At 39.2% G+C, this 18,592-nt stretch overlaps 1 protein-coding gene across 6 annotated transcripts in view; it reads left to right on the plus strand.

Moving 5' to 3' along the window:
• adgrb2 (adhesion G protein-coupled receptor B2) overlaps positions 1–18,592 on the plus strand; it is a 264,465-nt gene that overhangs the window by 70,055 nt on the left and 175,818 nt on the right. For all 6 annotated transcript variants that reach the window (XM_026156028.1, XM_026156033.1, XM_026156032.1 and 3 more), the window contains exon 2: positions 8,647–9,550. In XM_026156028.1, the coding sequence (XP_026011813.1) occupies positions 8,662–9,550 (889 nt within the window). In that variant the 5' untranslated portion in view covers positions 8,647–8,661. The remainder of the gene's footprint in view (positions 1–8,646; positions 9,551–18,592) is intronic.

Raw genomic sequence — 18,592 nt, forward strand, 5'->3', positions numbered from 1 at the left:
TCAAAGATAAACTACAAAGTGAGTCTGCTGTATGAGACCTGAGCACTGTCGGGGTGCTGCCGTGCGGTGCTCTTGTTGTCGGAGTCACAACTTTAAAGATGCGATATCCCAAACTTGATATTAAGACTATGTGAATCCATCTAGAATCATTGAAGAAAGAATTCTAGTTCTTTCATGAATTAATTTGCCTCACAAAAAAAGTCAAGCTGTTTAAGTGACTTAATCTGTACTATAGTGTTCGTTGGTAATGTTTTGCCTTCAAATCGAAGCTACACTAATAAATAATTCCATAAACATGCTTTGAAACATGTGAACTACTTTCCTTCAATGCCCGCGTAGGTTCTCTGTTGATCCACTCCCTTCACGATTGATAAATCAATTCGTTACTCAGTTTCATCTCACACTTATGATTTACGCCTTCAATCAGCACACATGTTACATGTTAAGCTGGATCTATGAATATGTATAGGCGCCTTGGTGTGCTTGTGCTTGTGTATGTAGCATATCCATAGCTGAAAGACAAAGTGCCCTTTTGTGTGATCAAGGGGTGTAGTACTGCTGTCTCTTTTCACAGCATGAGATCCACTCAGCTTGCCTGCCATTTGTGAATAACTGATAAGGCAAAGTGAAAAGCAGTGACTTGGTGGTGTGCAGGAGCAAGTTTGATAAAAGGACAAACAGAATACTGACTTCTAAAATGTCAGCCCGAATAAATCAGATTAACAACATTAGTTCTTCATATTCCTTTACAGACAGAAGATCTTATCCAGATAAAGGACTTTAAACGGAGCAAGCACAGATGTGTGGCTATGCGGGTAAATAAATTAAGTTTGACTTTGAGGAAGGCTGAGATTTATAAGAGGCTGAAAGTAAAGATGAGAAGGGACAGAGTTGAGAATTTGATGCTGGAGGCCAGAGCGAGAAAGAGGAATGTTTCATGACTTGTTAATCAGAAGTACAGAGAGAGACTCCAAACACTTCGCACAAGGATACAGACTTCAAGTTTTGATAGTATCGAGCTAGCGTTCAAACGGGTGTGGCAGGCGTGTATGTGTGTGTGAACGTCAAATGGATTATTTATCGAGCATGGGTGTTTGTGAGGGCTCATATAAAGGGCACGTGCTGATCTCTGCTGAGGGTTGCAAATGAGAGAGATACGCTACATCAATAAATCTGACAATACCATTCTCTACCACAGTGCACTTAAATCTATGCACTGAAGAATGGGTGGAGGCAGAGAAATGGAGTGTGAGGAATATGACAAAAAGAAGGGGGTGTCGTTATGCTTTATCAGAACTCCCTAAACACAGGCACCATATCCAGGGATATTCAGTTGCCCAAAAGCTATTTCACTCTATCATTCTGCAAGAACAAACAAGTTTACTGGAAGGTATTTGTGGTTTAGTGCATGATTATCTTTTTTATGGGAAAAGCCTCATTAAAGTTAGCATGTATACTGATGTCCATTTTAGACAGCTGCTGTCATAGAACAGTAGCTATAGTTGTTAGCCTTCAGGGTCTCTGAAGTAAAAGCAAAAGTATTATATTATGGGGGATATTATTAAGAGTAGAGTCAACATGTGAATGTGTTTATTGTGGAAGATGAGGTAGAATGGAAGACTTATACTGTGGAGACTGGTCCTTTCTATCCAATAACCTTTTGTCATTTAGACTCAGCAAAGTTATTTCATTAGCAGCTAAGGTAACAAATCTATTTGTTCGTTGTCAGAAAAGGATCTCATTTGGGTTAAAAAATACTCTGTTAGCAATCTTCATGTCTCTTATGATGATATGTGTCAAATATGCAGATAACAGCTCATGTGCTACAGGAATCCTTACAACGTAACAAATATGCTACTCATGCTACATAGTATAATCTAGTTTTGTTACTCAGGTCTCTCTGTTGCCTGATAATGTCTCAGTTCAAAAGTTAGGAACCTATTCTCACTGCTGTTGGATCAAGTAGCTATGTATGAATTAAGGTGAGTCACTTTAGGGACAGATGCACAGAGTCACAATGAAGAGGGGGGATTATTACGGAGCTCTGCTGCCCCTCAGCTCTGTGGAGATTTAGAACTTTGAGCTCAGTGTGTCAGTTTCCTAGCACACAACTTAACTGCTGTGCTTCATTGCTATTGTGGCATCAATTTTAGCACAACAAGAATCTATTCTCAGTGAAAGGATCTAAAAGCCAGCAGCACTTAGCAAGTACTTAGCATGCTTCCTTAGCAAAATTAGCAACTAATGAACTAAACAGAGTATTAATATTGGATCTAACTGTAACTTTAACTTTAGCTAAAGCCTTTAAAATTAAGCAGAAACTTCTGATATAAAATCCAGCTTGGTGGTGTACATGCATAAAATTACAAAATGTATGTCTTTGTCCAACAAATTATACAACTATAGGTAAGGTCCACCTGTTGGCTATGCACGATCAACAGGTGGACCTTAGTTAATCATACATTTAGCAGACGTCTAAATGAAGGCAAAAAATAACTGTAAGATTATGTCAACTTAAAGAGTGACACCTCACAGCTTGTTTTCATGTCGCTGGTTTAAGCTCTTTTTCTTTCGTAATTTTGTGCATTTTGTGCTTGCACTTGGAAATGTTAGAAAAACTAGAGACTTGACAAGATTTGAGGGGAGAAAGGGAAACATGGGAAATCATATGCAACAAAGGTTCTTGGCTGGACTTCAACTCGCAGTGATTTATGATTGGAACCTTAAAGGCTTAGGCACACAGTACATTTAGCTTTTCTGAGTAATGACCATTCTTTTTTCTTTTTTGCACTAGTGTATGGCTTTCAATTAGCACTGATGACTAGGTTTATTGTGCATTACTGCCTGAAGAAATGCCTGCTGAATATGCGATAAGCAGGTTTTCTGTAGCCTCACTATCCAAGCTGAAAGAATTGAAGCTTGAGGCTACTCCACTGAGGACCTCAGGCCAAACATATCCATTAGTTTTACATGTTGCCTCAATGGGAGAAACTGATACACATTGAATCTTTAAGCAGACAATAGATTTATTTATTTATTTTGTCATACAATAGTGACATGATTGGTTAGCTTTTGTGTATAGGTGTGGTGGGGTTTTTCTCTTTTTTTAAACAAAGCAGCGTTGATTGCTTCATAACCTGTATCAATGTCTTTGCTTGGTTCTTAAAGAAAAGAAAAAGTCATCTTGATATTTTAATCGTTGTGTCAACAGGGAGTTAAAAGGGAGTTTTTCCTTTTCGCTGTCGCCAAAGTGCTTGCTCATAGGGGGTCATATAATTGTTGGGTTTTTCTCTGTATGTATTATTGTAGGGTCTACCTTACAATATAAAGCGCCTTGAGGTAACTGTTGTTGTGATTTGGTGCTGTGTAAATAAAATTGAATTGAATTGATTAGAAGGCGTGAGAAGTTAAAAAGTTGACTTTTTACTTTAAGTATAATTTTAATTTTAAATAGCTACATTTCTTTATGCTTTAAAAGAATTTTTCTCTATTACTTACTTTAAGAGACTGTTACTATTCCATCTGTATTGATAGAGGTAAGATGTGTGAAACATGTTATATTATTCTGTTGTAAGTGTGGGTTCAGCTAAAGTTTACGCTGCACACAAAAATATCGACAGTACCAGCGCATTTTGGTTTTCTCAAGTATGATCCTTAAACAGAGATTATTTTATAATTCAGTCATTCAGGGTGTTTTGCCTTGTGGTTTCACAGCATGGCTCAGCAACAGTTCAATGCAAGTTTATAAGTCAGGCAAGCTTTTCTGGAGACAGAGGCGAGGTTTTTAGAGACAAGTGTATGGGGAATAATACAACTGGTGATCATTAATATCCCATTTTATCATCATGGGAAAAGGATCCTGCTGTGTAAAAGGAATAGATACAAATCATTTTTTATGCTAGAGTGAATTCAAATGCTAAATATATATAAGGTCCCTTTTTTAAGTTCCAGGGCAAGAACACATACAAAGCATTAAAATCTTTTTTTTTCTTGAATCAAAGTATATGTTTCCCCTAAACTACATTCAGTACTCTACTGTCGAGGACAAAAGACCCATTTTTGATCTGTCATTAATGATGCTTTAAAGCACTCTGTGAAATAATAATCCCAGTCAAGGACAGCGATACTTTTTAGTGCTGTGATATTATTTCAAAACTAGTGCCCCAGCACTGTTCTGTCTTGCAGATGTTTTATGGTAAGGACAAAAATCAGATGAGTCATATTGTCACTTGCACGGCATTAAAGAATAACGACAGAGCCAAGAGGAGCGGGAGAGGATGGTGAGACGGGGAGTGAGGGATATACATATTTTGCCATCCTTGGTGATAACATTAATGTCAAGGTGGAAGGGGGAAGGAAGACATCAAAGCTAATGAATATTTATGGATGCCCATAGTAAAGTGCTGTTTTAGAGTGAAGTGGGACAGAATGGCCTCATGAAGACAGCACTTTAGGGCCTACTCCAGCACAGACTGTGGCTCTATGAATATTCATTGCTCATTGTCCCAAAAACAATTTGCTTAACGCTTTTGACTTCTTTTCATCCGTAAAATGTGTGTATTTTATTTTTTTTACCTATGCATGGTTTGGACTATACTGTATCTGCCCTCACTTTTGTTCGGTCTGTTACAGAAGACACTTTGATTTTTGGCACATAAATGAAACAATCCAAAAGTCTGTATTTATTAATATATAGCATAGGGCACATCGATCCCTTCAGTACAGAAAGGAAAAAAATATAAGAAGTTTGTCATATAGATAATTCATTATATTCATACAGCTAAGTGACATGTTTTTCACAGGGCCTGTGTCCCCTGTGCAGATTGTGCAGATATTCATTCTGTGTATTTATCTTTTAATTGGTTTAAGTAGGACAGTCCGTAACAGACAGGTACAAGACTATAACCCCGTCACATGTCAGACAGCATCATCCTTGAGCAGATTTCACAAGATGCTACATTCCTTCCACCTTTCCCCCACTGTGCAATGCATTTGTCTCTATAGCTCACACTAGTGCTGTTTGAAAGCTCTTTGGATCATTCATTCTGCATGTGTGTGTTGGGGGGGGGGGGTATCAAGGTGGGAATGTGGTAGAAGAAACACCCAGTCTAAATAGTAACACAAGACTAAGATGAAGGAAAGAAAGGAAAAAAACAAACAGAATATCACAATGTTGCTATGGTTACTTGTCCCACACGACTACCAGCTCTTCCCAGAGTAAACAGTGCCTGATAAGGGAACAGAAGTACGGTGCCTTTGAGTGGTGTGCTGTTGGCAAATGGAGGCCTACAATGAATATTCTGTGTACAAGTACTCGTATGTTATATGTGTGTGTGTTTTTGCAATATGTCTCCGGTTGCTGTCTTTGACAAAAACAAACATAAAAAAAAGAATTAACACTTTTTTCTTCTTCTTCATCACTTACATATGGGACATTTTTAAAGAACATTTGTCTTTCCTGTGCTCCTCACTGCACAACAGGGTGGCATACTGGTTTCGGAGACCTTCCCGTGAAGCAGATTTATTGTCCAGAAAAATTGCGTGTAGGTCAACTGTCCTTGAGCATGACAGTATTTTATGCACTGTACATCACTCTGAGTTAGCATCAACAAAATGCTTCCCCCCACTCCAAAGGGGATTATTTATTTTTCATGTTAAGTGATGCAAATTGTGTACATATTTCCCCTGTTGTTGTATAATGGCTTTAACTTTAATTCACTTCTTCCTTCAACATCTCTTCCTCCTCCATCTTTCTTGTTGTCTTTTGTTTGGCCCTCATTAAAATCTCACACCTATAAGCGTAAGTGCCTCTTGCTGTCTAACTCTGGGGAGTCACCTCTTGACATTGGTGAAGTAAGCCTCTTACCAAAATCTTGTGGACTACATGTGCAGTGATGGAGGGCCTTATCAGACTTGTATAAATCCTGTGAGTACAGGTAACTACTGCATTTCACTAATCTGAGCCTAAAGGAAGTGGAGTTGCTCTCAACGTACAAACATTGTAGGTCATTGTGTAGGAAGATTTAGTAATCTGATTGGCACTGTCATGCTACACTTCACACTAATAATTAAACAGTTTAACATAATTTTTAAAGTCAATACCTGATGAAATTTTGTCAGTGTTCACTATGTAGATAGAATTTGCATTTGTACCAAGATATTCTTTTGCTATCCGTGGTCCCTCCCAGTCCAAGATGGCACTCGTCTAGAATGAGATATGGACCATATAGAACTTGTTGACCATTATAAGGATAATATATAGTTATGTAGTGCACTCCAGACAGCCATACTTGTCAGTGTGAAAAATACTCCCAAAATAACCAGTGCAAGTGCAAAAGGATGTAATTTCCGGTTCACGTGGCATGCCCTTGTGGTTGTACATATGTGGTTTACCTGCCATTTCATTTACATACAACACACCATGAATTTCAGAAATTCCACTGTTTTTCTCTCTTTTATGCATTAATGTTTAATTTGGATTATATAACAAGAGCTTGGGCCCACTACAAGCAAGTTACCAAGACTACAGCTGAGGAGAAGAGAAAGAGAAGGATGTTTTTATTCTCTTTCACTCAGCTGGCTCACAAGAAGATGACATTTTGTGAGCTCATACACTTGACATCAAATAATCAAATGAGAATATTAAATAAAATTTAAAAATAGGTAAATAAAACCTAAGATGTGCTAAGTTGTGTCTTACTATTGTATAAGAAATTAAGGCAAATGCAGAAGTGTGTGAAAAAAAATTATACCACCCTTATTATTTCCATGTGAATGAAGAGGGTAAGTAGCAGCCAGGTGCTGCTAATCAAATGTACCTTATTAACTGATCTTCAGCAAATGTGAGCACCTCTGTAAAAGCAGAAGGTTTGGCACGGGGGTATTTAGAGCATTCAGGTGTGTTTTAAATCAGTGCCAAGGAAGAAAGACATCAGCAATAATCTTAGAGAAAGAAATTGTTTCTAATCATCTACAGAGACTGCAAAGACTATAAGACCTTTTTCAAACCATTTGACGTCCATCATTCCGCAGAAAGATGGATTATTCACAAGTGGAAAACATTCATGACAGCTGCCAATTCCCTAAGAGTGGAAATCTTCACCCCAAAGTCAGAACATGCAATGTTCAGCCTCGGTTAACATGTTAGATGTTAAAGTTTATGACATGACAAGTATGGCTTGTTTTGAATAGTTGCCAGGAGAAAGCCTCTCCCCTCTAAAAAGATCATGTTGCATCTGAACCAACCACAGGACTTGTGGAAAAATGTCCTTTAGACAGATGACACCAAAGCAGACACATTTGTGCTGATATGCTGTTTTTGGTATCGGCCAAATGCGATGCTGTGCATTATGGCCAAACACCTCATACCATCTGTGAAGCACTGTGGTGGAGGGGTGATGAGTTGGCTTGTTTTGCAGCCACAGGACCTGGACACCTTGCCGTCATTGAGTCAACCAATGACTGTTGTATACCAAATTGTTCTAGAGTCAAATGTGAGGCCATATGTCAATAGGTCATGAAACAGGACAATAATCCCAAGCACAGCTGCAAAAGTCCAGTTCAAACCGCATTGCATTTGAAATGTGCTGGAGGAATTTAAGAGAACCATGCATCAATTAAGTTAAGAAAAAAAAGCACATCAGCCCAGAAAGTACCTCATTCATGAGATGGCTTTCCAAGTCCTGCATCTTTGCATCTGAACATATTATTTATATAGAGCTCATTAATTCAAAGAAAATCTTTGTTTTTTTTTCTTTGCAGTTTCATTTTTTTAATTCATCAATGACTTTTTGTGGTATTGTGTAGTAGCTTTGTAAAGTTTTGTAATGTGTTTACAGTACAAAGTTGTGGTAAAAGTATGTGTTGTCTTGAGGCATTTATTGAATTTCAAAGCATAGTAATATTTTTTGCAAGAAAAAGTAGGTATTATGCTATAAGGTTATTGGTAGAGTGGTGCAAACATTTCCCATCTCCCACGCATCCTCTTCAAACCACAATTATGCAGAACCACTTGAAAGTCTTAGGTGATGGAGCCGACACACTGAGAATACAAAAATATAGTGACTATTGAAGTAGTTTCAAGTAAAATGCTAAAACACTGTATATAGAGGTTTTTTTGTCAGCTGTGTGTGTGTGTGTTGTGTGAGTCAAAATCAGGCTGTTGGCGGACCCTCACTGTGTCGGTGATGGTAATAGTTTGCCAGAGCCTTGGGGGAGCTTCTCAGCAGGCGATGGTGTGTGTATGTGTACGTGATGTTGTCTGTGTGTTTGTGTGCACATATCAGCAGGAAAGGGTAGAGCAGGCCCCACAGTGCATGTCTCAACAGCCAAGTCATCAACCCTTTTAATCCAGCCCAGCAGGGATGTGTTTGTGTTTTTGACGGCGCTTGTGTGTGTATGTTTGAAGAACTTCGTGAGAAGTGCTGCCATGAAGTTGTTTATATTCTACTCTGAGGAGTGGCAGAAAGCTGTCCAAAACATTTTCAGCTTGATGCGATTTTTTTTAAATACAATATTGAACTTTTTCTCTTTTATCCATGGCATGTTGATTTTGTTTGAAAGTATTGCCTAATATGTCTAATGTCCAATCAGATCTCTCTCTATCCCCACCTCACCCATCCTATTCTCTCTTCTCTCCCCCTGCAGGACGAATGTCATAGGATGAACACTGCTGGTGGGGTGTGTCTGTCTGTGCTGTCCTCTCTCCTGGCTGTGGCTGGGGCCCTGGCTGCCGTGTCTGCCCTCGCTCTAGCTCCTCTCTCTGCCCTGGCTGAGGCTGCCTATGGGGTTGCCAATAGCGTCCCCAGCACCGGGGCAGAGGGGGCCCCCTCGCCTTTGTCCTCACCATGCTCCAGCCTTGTAGCTGGGGTGCTCTATGGCTCTTTCTCCCTAAGGGAGCTTTTTCCCTCCAGGGCACCGGGTTGTTCCTGGTCTCTGGAAAACCCGGATCCCACCAAGTACTCCCTCTATCTCCGCTTCACGCGCCACCCTGTCATTTGTAGGACACACTCCCCCATGCTCCTTTCCCTTGACCACCACCTAGCCAATCAAAGCTGTCCCCTGCACTTACAGACGGCCACAGCCAGAGATCAGGAAGTCATCGATCTTTGTGGCAGCCGCACCAGTTCAGACGGACCTTACTCCTTTCTGCAGTTCGATAAGAACTTTGTCCAACTGTGTCTAACGAGACATCCAGCTGCAGATGAGCCTCAGGTATCTAAGGAATTGCTGGAGCTGAGACTGGTAGAGGTGTTACTCATTAACAACGAAAACTCCAGTCAGTTTACCTGCGGTGTGCTCTGCCGATGGTTCGAGGAGTGTTTGCGCACTGATCACAATGGAGACCAGGAGGTTTCTGATGGGGATGGTTGTGGGATGACCCAGACAGGCTGTATTTGTCCAAATCACAACATTATGGCACCACCTGTTCCTCTGCTCCCAGAGACACCGCACACTTTCAGTAACGGGTCACTGGCTCCTGATGACTGTTGCGTCACCGAACTGCATTCCAATGATGCAATCGCCATAGCGCCCCGAGACGTACGACAAGGTAGGATTCCTTTCACTGTAATTTATGAGGTGGTGTTTCAGTGCTGGTCTTGCTATTTTCAGTGCATCACACATGAGCACACATCCCTATGTGAAAATTACTTTGGCCTTGTAACACAACGTGCAATAAAGCAAGATAGTCCAAGGTGCAAGCTGACCCAAACACTCTGAGTTGTTTATTTTATGTATCCACTCGGAGTAACAAATGGAAAAGAAAAGTTTGTTATCGTGCCTTTTTGTAGCACCTCGAGAAGCGGTGGAGGTGGCGAGAGGGGGGTCACATTGGTTGCTTGACAGATAATTTATTATTTGAATTTTGTCTTTTGCATGTTGGCCTTTAATTTAAAAAAAACGAAGCAGTTCAAAGGAGGCCCTTTAAACCTTCCATCAAAAGATTTGTAATGCCTGACAGAAATCCAGCCTTTTGATCTATATTTTAGAGATTCCCCCATGTGGCCAAGGGGTGGGTCTCCCATGACTTCAGTTTACATGCTGAACGGTATTGTGTGTGTATGTGTGTGTGTATCCATCCACTGAGAATGTTAGGACTAGATCAGATTTGACACCAATGGACAATATGCAAACCGTCTTTTCTACATCAATGAATTAGACACAAAGAAGACAATCCTTTCACGCACAATACACATGGAAATTTGTTTGCGTGTGTGCATCCGCATAAATCTGTTTTCTGCCTGCAAGCAACACAGATAAGTGCTTAATCCAAACAGAAATGGACAAGCACTTGTGCTAAAGCTTTCTAATCATTTCACTTCATCACTGCCACCAGAGTATTTAGTCTAATGTAATTAAATTAGAACAATATAGAGGTGCATGTGATATGCTGAGATGGAGTTTGCTTTTCAGGTCACATAATTGCATAATAATTTTCCTTTGGGTGCCTCATAAGCATGTTTGCAGTCTGCATAGTAATAATTAGAACCAGGTTATTGTTAGGCTTTGCCTTCCTTTAACAACACACTAACACACACACTAAGAGCTCTAGGGAGATTTTTACCTTGCTAGTGGGAAGGTTATCGTCTTCCGGATTTCATGAGCAGGGGAGCATTTATCATCTTATAACCTCATAGAGGAAGAAAAGGGTATACTTAAGGGAGATTAAGGAAGTGAGTCATTTACCATTTTGTCTTGACCTGATGTACTATTGCTTGAGAAAGTGCCATGTAACTGTTTTGGCCAAAAGTCAAACTGATAATGCAACTCTGTTAATTAATTCTAAGGGTTGCAGTGATATCCAGCTTATGCTACTGTCCTGAAAGACCTCTTAGCTTTATTTTTGTGTCACTTCCATAAGACAGTTATTTGCTGACATATTGATTAGCAGTCACATGTATGGTTTGGAGAAGGTGGCGCTACCAAAACATCAGGAGGCAAAGCTGGAGATGCTAAGAATTTCAGTGGCAGTGACCATAAGAGAGAGCATTTGAAATGATTGCATCAGAAGGGCAGCTCAGGTTTTGAGTTAAAGTTAGAGAGATAAGGCTACCTTTAATCTACCAGGATAGGAGATATGCACAGGAAGGATAGTGGATATATTGGGTAAAGAATGTTGAATATGGCGAGCCAGGCAGGAGGACAAGAGAAAGACCACAGAGAAGATGTATGGATGTATTAAAGGAGGGCATTAAGAGGGTTGGCATGAGAGAGGAAAATGTTGGCAATAGGGTTTAGATGGATGCACGCAATCTGCTGTGGGGACCCCTAAAGAGAGCAGAGAAGAAGAAAAAAAAGATTAGTTAGCAACCAGCCACTGTCCACTCCTGCAGGATGTTCTCAACCCCTGGTCTTCTGTAGAAAACATTTTTTTCTCACCAGTTCCCTTTTGCAGTAATTATCCATAAATGTTAAAATTACTGTAAATCCAGGACTGTGCTGTCAGAGTAACAGCCATAATCTTGCCTTTACTCTGCTCCTGTCCCCTTTCTGTCGACTGAAAGATAAACAATTTTGCCCCCGCTGAGTCAGAGACACTCAAAAACAAAGCTTAAATGCCAGCTTTCTCCTTCGTGCCGGTCCACTTTTTGCCTTAAGGCATGGTTGCCAATTTTCAACTGTCAGCTGTGGTGAGACTCAGACACTCACTTTAAATTTAAGACGAAAACACAAAGTAAAAATTAGAACAAAGGAAATGAATTTTGACTTTAGTAAACAGGGTCTGAGTCTTAGGACAACATCTGTATAAAAGGAAATGAAACTGAAATGAAAAAGTAAAACTGCTACTCTGTAACAGCTCATCTGTCTCAGTTGCAGAAAGACAGACTCATTTATTATTGATAATAAAAATAATAATTAATGACCTAACCCCTCATCGAGATGCATCTATTTACCATATTGCTTCCATAGTTATGCAACAAATACGACTTCATTCCCAGCCAGAATTAAAACAACTGTTAAAAGTTAAAGGTCAGTTGAAACACATAAAAACTGTAGTTTTTCTGATAGTGATGGGCGCGTGTCGGTGCTAAAAAAAAGAAAAGAAGAGGTTTTGGCGCAAGAGTTAGGAAATTAGAGGAAAAGCATATAAAAACAAGCACATCAAAGAAGAAGATGAAATAAGGCAGGGTTGCCAACTCGCGATGAGAAGCCATGATGGGAACTAAATATACTGCAGTTCTTTCTTCATAAATTTTACATAAGCAATCCACTGGACATCTAATTAGCTGAACTCACAACTAAAACTTCTGAAGGTAACAATTCTATAGATCTTTTCCTTGAAATGGGCAAACAGATCTAATTACACCGAGTTACACAATCAGTATCTTTAGATTTTAGATTTATAGATGAGATAAATACATGATCAACAGAACTTTCTAATTCGTCATGAATACAAGTTAAACTCAGCAGTCGAGTTTCTTGTTTTAACAAAAGTAATTTATCAACACAGTTTACATTGTTAAGCCGTTTGAATCTGAAATCTACTTTTTTTCCTTTTTACAAGATGACCTTAACCAGTACAGTAATCAAATTGTACTAAATATGACCTAGGGTACCTACAAGGGAGCCAGAGGCATCAAATGATGAGTATTTACTTGTGAAAAAAGCCTGTTTGCTCTTCATCCATGGAGTTGGCAAAGAAAGAATTTATCTACGTAGTTTATTAGAGTGACACTTTGCTCAACCAGGTCTTTAATACCGCATATGTGTATTTTTCTATAGGCGTCTCAGTGGATGCTGGCAGGGAGAGATGGTACTTTGTAGCCAAACAGTTCATAGTAAATTCAACAAACTTGTTTGCAGAATATGAAATTGAATCTCCTCTACTGACACTGACTCTTCGAGGAGCAAACTAAACAATAATAATCATTCAACTCTCTAATCTAACTTTCTCAAATTTGCTGCAAATGTCTCAAATGGCAGAGAGTATGGAAAGTAATGCAAACAGATTGCTTTTCCAGTTTAATAAACATGTAACCTTGGGCTTTTTCTCAACTGCTGTAAATAGTTTGCAGTTTTAGTTACTCTAAAAAGCTGGACTTGCACATGACCTGCAATGTACGTATACCTAAAACAGCAAAAAAGCCATAATGCAATACGTTTATGCTTTAAAAGGCTTTTCTCTATATTTTTTGTAACTCTTGTGCTTATGATGTGATTCTTAGAGCTAACTGTTATACCACGACCATGAGCAAGTGAAGGCACATTTCAGTTCCTGAGATGTTTTGTGGCTGAATGTCAGGTCTGCTTGATAAAACTCAGATCCCCGGCTTTTCCAATCCATCAGCAGCTGTCTCCGCCCACACCTGATGTCTTCCACATAATCATTTTGTATTAAGCGAAAAAGAAAAAGGAAATACAAAGTGCTATCATACATGTGCACACATTAGCATGTGGCTAATATTTACAGTTGAAAGTTTGTGACAATGCTTATTTCCACATGCTATTTATCTCATGGTCTTTACATGTTATGCTTTCTTCTTCTGTCTTTTCTAAAACTGAAAATATTACAGCTAACTCTCCTTTGCACATTAATCAAATGCACGTACTAAAATGGACAGAGATCTCAGCATTACATAAAAATATTAATTTCACATTCTCATGTTCTTATTTCTATTGCGGTATAAAGTGAGCTTGAAGGCTTTGCTCCTGCAAATACACAGGATCCTTTAGATTTCTATTTGGAATGAAGGGCAGCCTTGCTTGAGTGAATTATTTGGCCTTTTTAGAGATGAAGAGAGAAAAATCATTTCTTAATCTAGCCAATTCTTAATGGTGAACTACACTTATATATCTACACAGCAATGAGAGAATACATTAAATCTTCAAAGGAACTCTCAAATAAGATACCCTGATTGCATGTCTTTAGTGTATGTGGGTTCAATTAGTACATTGCTGCTATTAAATTGCTGATGAAAATAGGGACCATCCATTATGTCCACCCTATTCTAAGATCCTGTGTAATTTACATGATAGCTTGTAGTTTTACTCATTCATGTCATGCCTGTGATTTGTCAATTATGTATTCATAAAGTCCGCACGTGTGCCAACAACAGCACTGTGATAGATGACAGATGGCTTCTCCTGGTGTATGAAGTGTAAGGATTAAGTTGATGACATGGAGTTCCTTGTCATGTCAGCTCGTGGCTTCCACCACATTTGCCCGTAGCTTCTACCTCACCTAATCGGAAAATGGCAATAAACAGCAGATTTATCTTACCGTGGTATACTATATTTCTTAATATCATGAGCTGTTCTGGATCCCGAGGACGTAAGAACGTCTCATTTATGTGAGAGACAGCTGAACGGAGAATATGAAGCTAGCATCATTGTTTTCAATCATTCATCAATCATTTGTGAGAGAATTACACCATCCTGTATGTGTTGGCTCATTCATCACACTACAATATCTACCGTAGTTGCCCTTTGATTTAATTAGTAGGCATGCACATATTGAATTGGGGCTCTAAGTGGAAGCTTCCTTCTCAAGTTTGCAAGGGTGTAATTTGGTGCTTGTTTTTCTTTTGTTATTCATCGTATTATTTGCACTAGTTGGTATTAGGAATGAAAAGACTGCTGTTGTAAGCACAGAGAAGTGTCAGTTTAAATAATGTACTCTTCAGGAAATACTATAGGATGCAGCCTCAAGCTAACCTTAAAAAATTTCAGCCTCTGTTCTCCATGCCAAGAAGACGGGAGTCCATTCTTTTAAAGAAAAAAAAAAGAAAAACAAGTCCATAAACTCCATAAACTGCACTGGTTGCATTTTACTTAAATGCAACGTGGTGTATATGTATTGCTATTCTTTAAAAAATAAATAGAAAAGTTAATAGAGTAATTTTACTGTAATTTTTCCTTTATTTATAAAAAAAAACGGCTCAACCTTTACAGTAAATACCAGCACTTTGTTGTTCTTAATTACTATTGTCAAAAGAATTTTTATTGGTGCCGACTGTTAGACGTACAGTCTTGTGTTCTTTTTCTTTCTTTCTTTCTTCCTTTTATTTTGGCACTGGAGTGGAACTAAAGTTCAACCCATAAATATAGGAATGAAGCAGCTGAAGAAGTGTCCACTGCCTCCAGTGCAAGTGCAATCTGGCTTTGTGCTGTCATGACACATTCGGGTCATATTTGTAATGTCCACCAGCAGTGTTTACAAATGCAGGAGAGCAAGGACAGCTGGACTTGTCTTTGACTTGTATTTCTCTTACTTTAATCTGAGTGACTTTGATCAGCTACAGTGGTACACAATGATTCATTCCTTTAACAGTCCAGTACCACAGAGACCTGTGCACATAATAAAATATGCTCAAGTTTCATAAATTGTCGGAAAAAAACATATATTTCAGGATGACAGTTTTTGTAATACACAATGCTGTTCAAATGTCTTAAGTCACCCGATTTTTATTAGGAAAATAACAAAATTTGTGCAGTGATTTATTGAAATGTGCAAATGGAAATGGAAATATAGTGCGTAAGGCAAAAACTGAGTTTGTACAATTCTAAAGAGCTTGAAAGTCAGTATTTTGTATTACAACCTTTCTGGTAATTTTACTTTGTAAATGGAGGCATTCAAAGCTCTTCTTTGAAGAAGCTTGACCTGCCTTTTGTACTTTTTTTGATCAACATGACCCCACGCTGCTTCAATAATGTGAGTTCTTCTTGTGGAATTTGGCGTTTGAATAGTTTCTTGACGGCCAAACTTCCACTGAGATCATTTCTTCCATGAATAAAATGAATAAAGAAGTGATGGATGACTTAAGACTTTCATACATGACTACAGTATTTTACTATGCTTAGTTACAGATACTTCATGGCAAGTCTGCATGCTTAAATATTGACATCTGAATTTCTGCGAGTAAGGTGTCGTTAATTTCCTTATACGCTTCATTATCCAGCTGTCAAAAGGTCACTTTGCTGGACATCTGCCTTAATCCCTGCACATTCCCACATCCATACTGCACACACTCACACACACTCACATACACAGTTACAGCATTTCACTTCCAAGGGAATTCATGTTAACACAGATTCAGGTTGCGGATTATGTCATATGCATGTGGTAGGGGTGTAGAAAGAGGAGGTGGAAACACAGAAAGGAGGAAATTAGAGAGGGAACTGGGATTTGACGAGAGCTCTGGGGACCAGATCAACCTTGCATTGAGCAGAAGCCAGTGGTCCGTCACTTAAAAATACACACTTACACACGCACACCTAGACACAGACACACACACAAGCAGTCAGTTCATCCCTTCCTCACGGAATACTATCGCTTCTTGGTAATTAGAGCGGAGAGAAGTGTGTGCTTTTTCTTGTGTATCTCGAGCAACATGGGTAATATGTGTTTATTCTCACAGTGTGCTGGTACACTGTATTTACATACAGGTGTTTGCATAACCCTTTACCCGAACACATACAAACACAATGAAAAATGCAGGCTGCAAACACACGCCACGGCTTATGACAAAGAGTAATTGCATGCCATACAATACAGTAGCTGCGGAGATATTTTTTCCCTAAAAGAATGGAGCACGGCCACGTGTGTGTGCGTGTGTGTGTGTGTGTGTGTGTGTGTGTGCGTGTGTGTGTGCGTGTGTGTGTGTGAAAGACTGTGGCAGGAGAATTAGTATTCTGTGCACATGGTACTGAACGGGCTCAGCACTGAGCCCCTTTATGCTTCAGCAAAGGCCCAAACACTCACATAAGCGCACACACACACACACACACACACACACACACACACACACACACACACACACACACACACACACTCACAAAAACACACACACATTGATAGACATACACACCTTGTCATTTAAATCCTTTCCCATTTTCTCAACAGATTGCTTTGGATCAGTATGGATTGGAACAGTACACAAGCCAACTTCCTGCTGATGCCATTAAATATGCCACAAATCAAAATTATATTGTATATTGTGTATTTTCCAATAAATATGACCTCTTTGTCCTCTTTTTCTTACATTCTTTTTTTGTTTTTTTTTGTTTTGCAGATGGCACAATACATTTGCATAGTATGCATGCTTGCTTGACTCCTACATGTTATACTCTGCCACTATGTCTTATTTTGCCTCCCACCACTGCCATCTGCACATATAGATTCAAGATGTTTATTCTCAGTTTTTGACACAGATTTTGGTTTTTTTTAAGCGGGTTGTATTCTGTTAGAATTCAATTATGTGAGCTGTGTTGATGTGTGATATTGCAGGTGTTAACTCCAATACACAAACAGCTTATAAAAGGCAATTTCAGGCTGTTTAGATTGAGTTCTGTAACTCCTCTCTAATTAGCGTCTTCAGATATCTCGCTGCGTTCCAATTGCATCCATTGTCGTTTCTGGTGCGCTGGTTAGCTTTTTGAGTTGAAAAAGAAAATGTACGATGTTTAAACTCAATTTGTGTTTTCAACAAAGACAGAATTTGATCCATAAATGATCCATAAACAGGTAGACACAATGACTTTTTTAACACCAAAGGATTAAAAAAGTATTGTAAAAAGCATATACTCTCACTCACTCATGCTAAATGATCTAGTAAACTTCCTGTTTGTTTGTTTGCTTCTTTTTCTTTTTTCTTTTTTTTACCCCTGTGGTGATGAGGGCAAATCTGCATGGTATACCAAAGGCTTAAGCGGGTTTTGACCTTTTCATCTCATTTCTCTCACCAATCAGTCATGGCATATGGCTGCCCCTTCCTGGGCCTGGTTCTGCTGCAGGTTTCTTCCTATTAAACGGGAGTTTTTCCTTCCCACTGTAGCTAAGTGCTTGCTCAAAAGAGGTTGTTGTAGTTTTCTCTCTATTATTTTGGTGTCTTTACCTTACAAAATAAAGCACCTTAGGGTGACTGTTTTGATTTAACGCTATATAAATAACATTTAATTCAATTCAATTGAGCTCAATTGAATTAAACTGAAAAACCTTATTAATCAGAGAATATTTATGGAAGGAATTGGCAATATGTTCTCCAGGAACATACTATACCAATACTAGCTTACTGAGAACAACATAAAAAGAGTGAAGACACATATAACATTAAAATGCATACATACACACACACAGACAGACACACACAAGAGGATATAGGAAGAATATAGTACAGCAGAGTTTCAGTATCCTGGCCCCGTGTTGAAAATGCCTTTCAGATCCCAAGGGTGTAACTGGTCGAGGGGAATAAGATGGGGGGCAAAGGTTGGTGCTGAATTAGGTCTATCACTCTGTCTGCACCTAATGAAAGTTGTATGATGTTAGGAGGCGAGCGAAGTCAGAGTAAAATTGTGAGCGGGATATTTTAGGCCAGCGGAAGTTTTGAGCGACATGCGAGGAGATGAAGTGAAGCGAGGGAGATGTGGTTAAGGCACCAGTGGGCCAAATTAGATAACCTCCAGAGAGCCCCCATCCCATGCATACCCATCATTTGAGACTGCACTGTGCAGCATGTGTGTGTATGCCTGCGTGTGTGCATGAGTAGAGAGTGAGAACAAGAGCAAGTGTGAGTTAGTGCGAGCGCCTAGGATATTTGTGTGTGAACGAGTGGATGACGAAAAACCTCAGAGCTACAGCGTCTCTCAGAAGGCT

The sequence above is a fragment of the Astatotilapia calliptera genome, chromosome 22, assembly GCF_900246225.1.
Source record: "Astatotilapia calliptera chromosome 22, fAstCal1.2, whole genome shotgun sequence".
NCBI classification, from domain to species: domain Eukaryota; kingdom Metazoa; phylum Chordata; class Actinopteri; order Cichliformes; family Cichlidae; genus Astatotilapia; species Astatotilapia calliptera.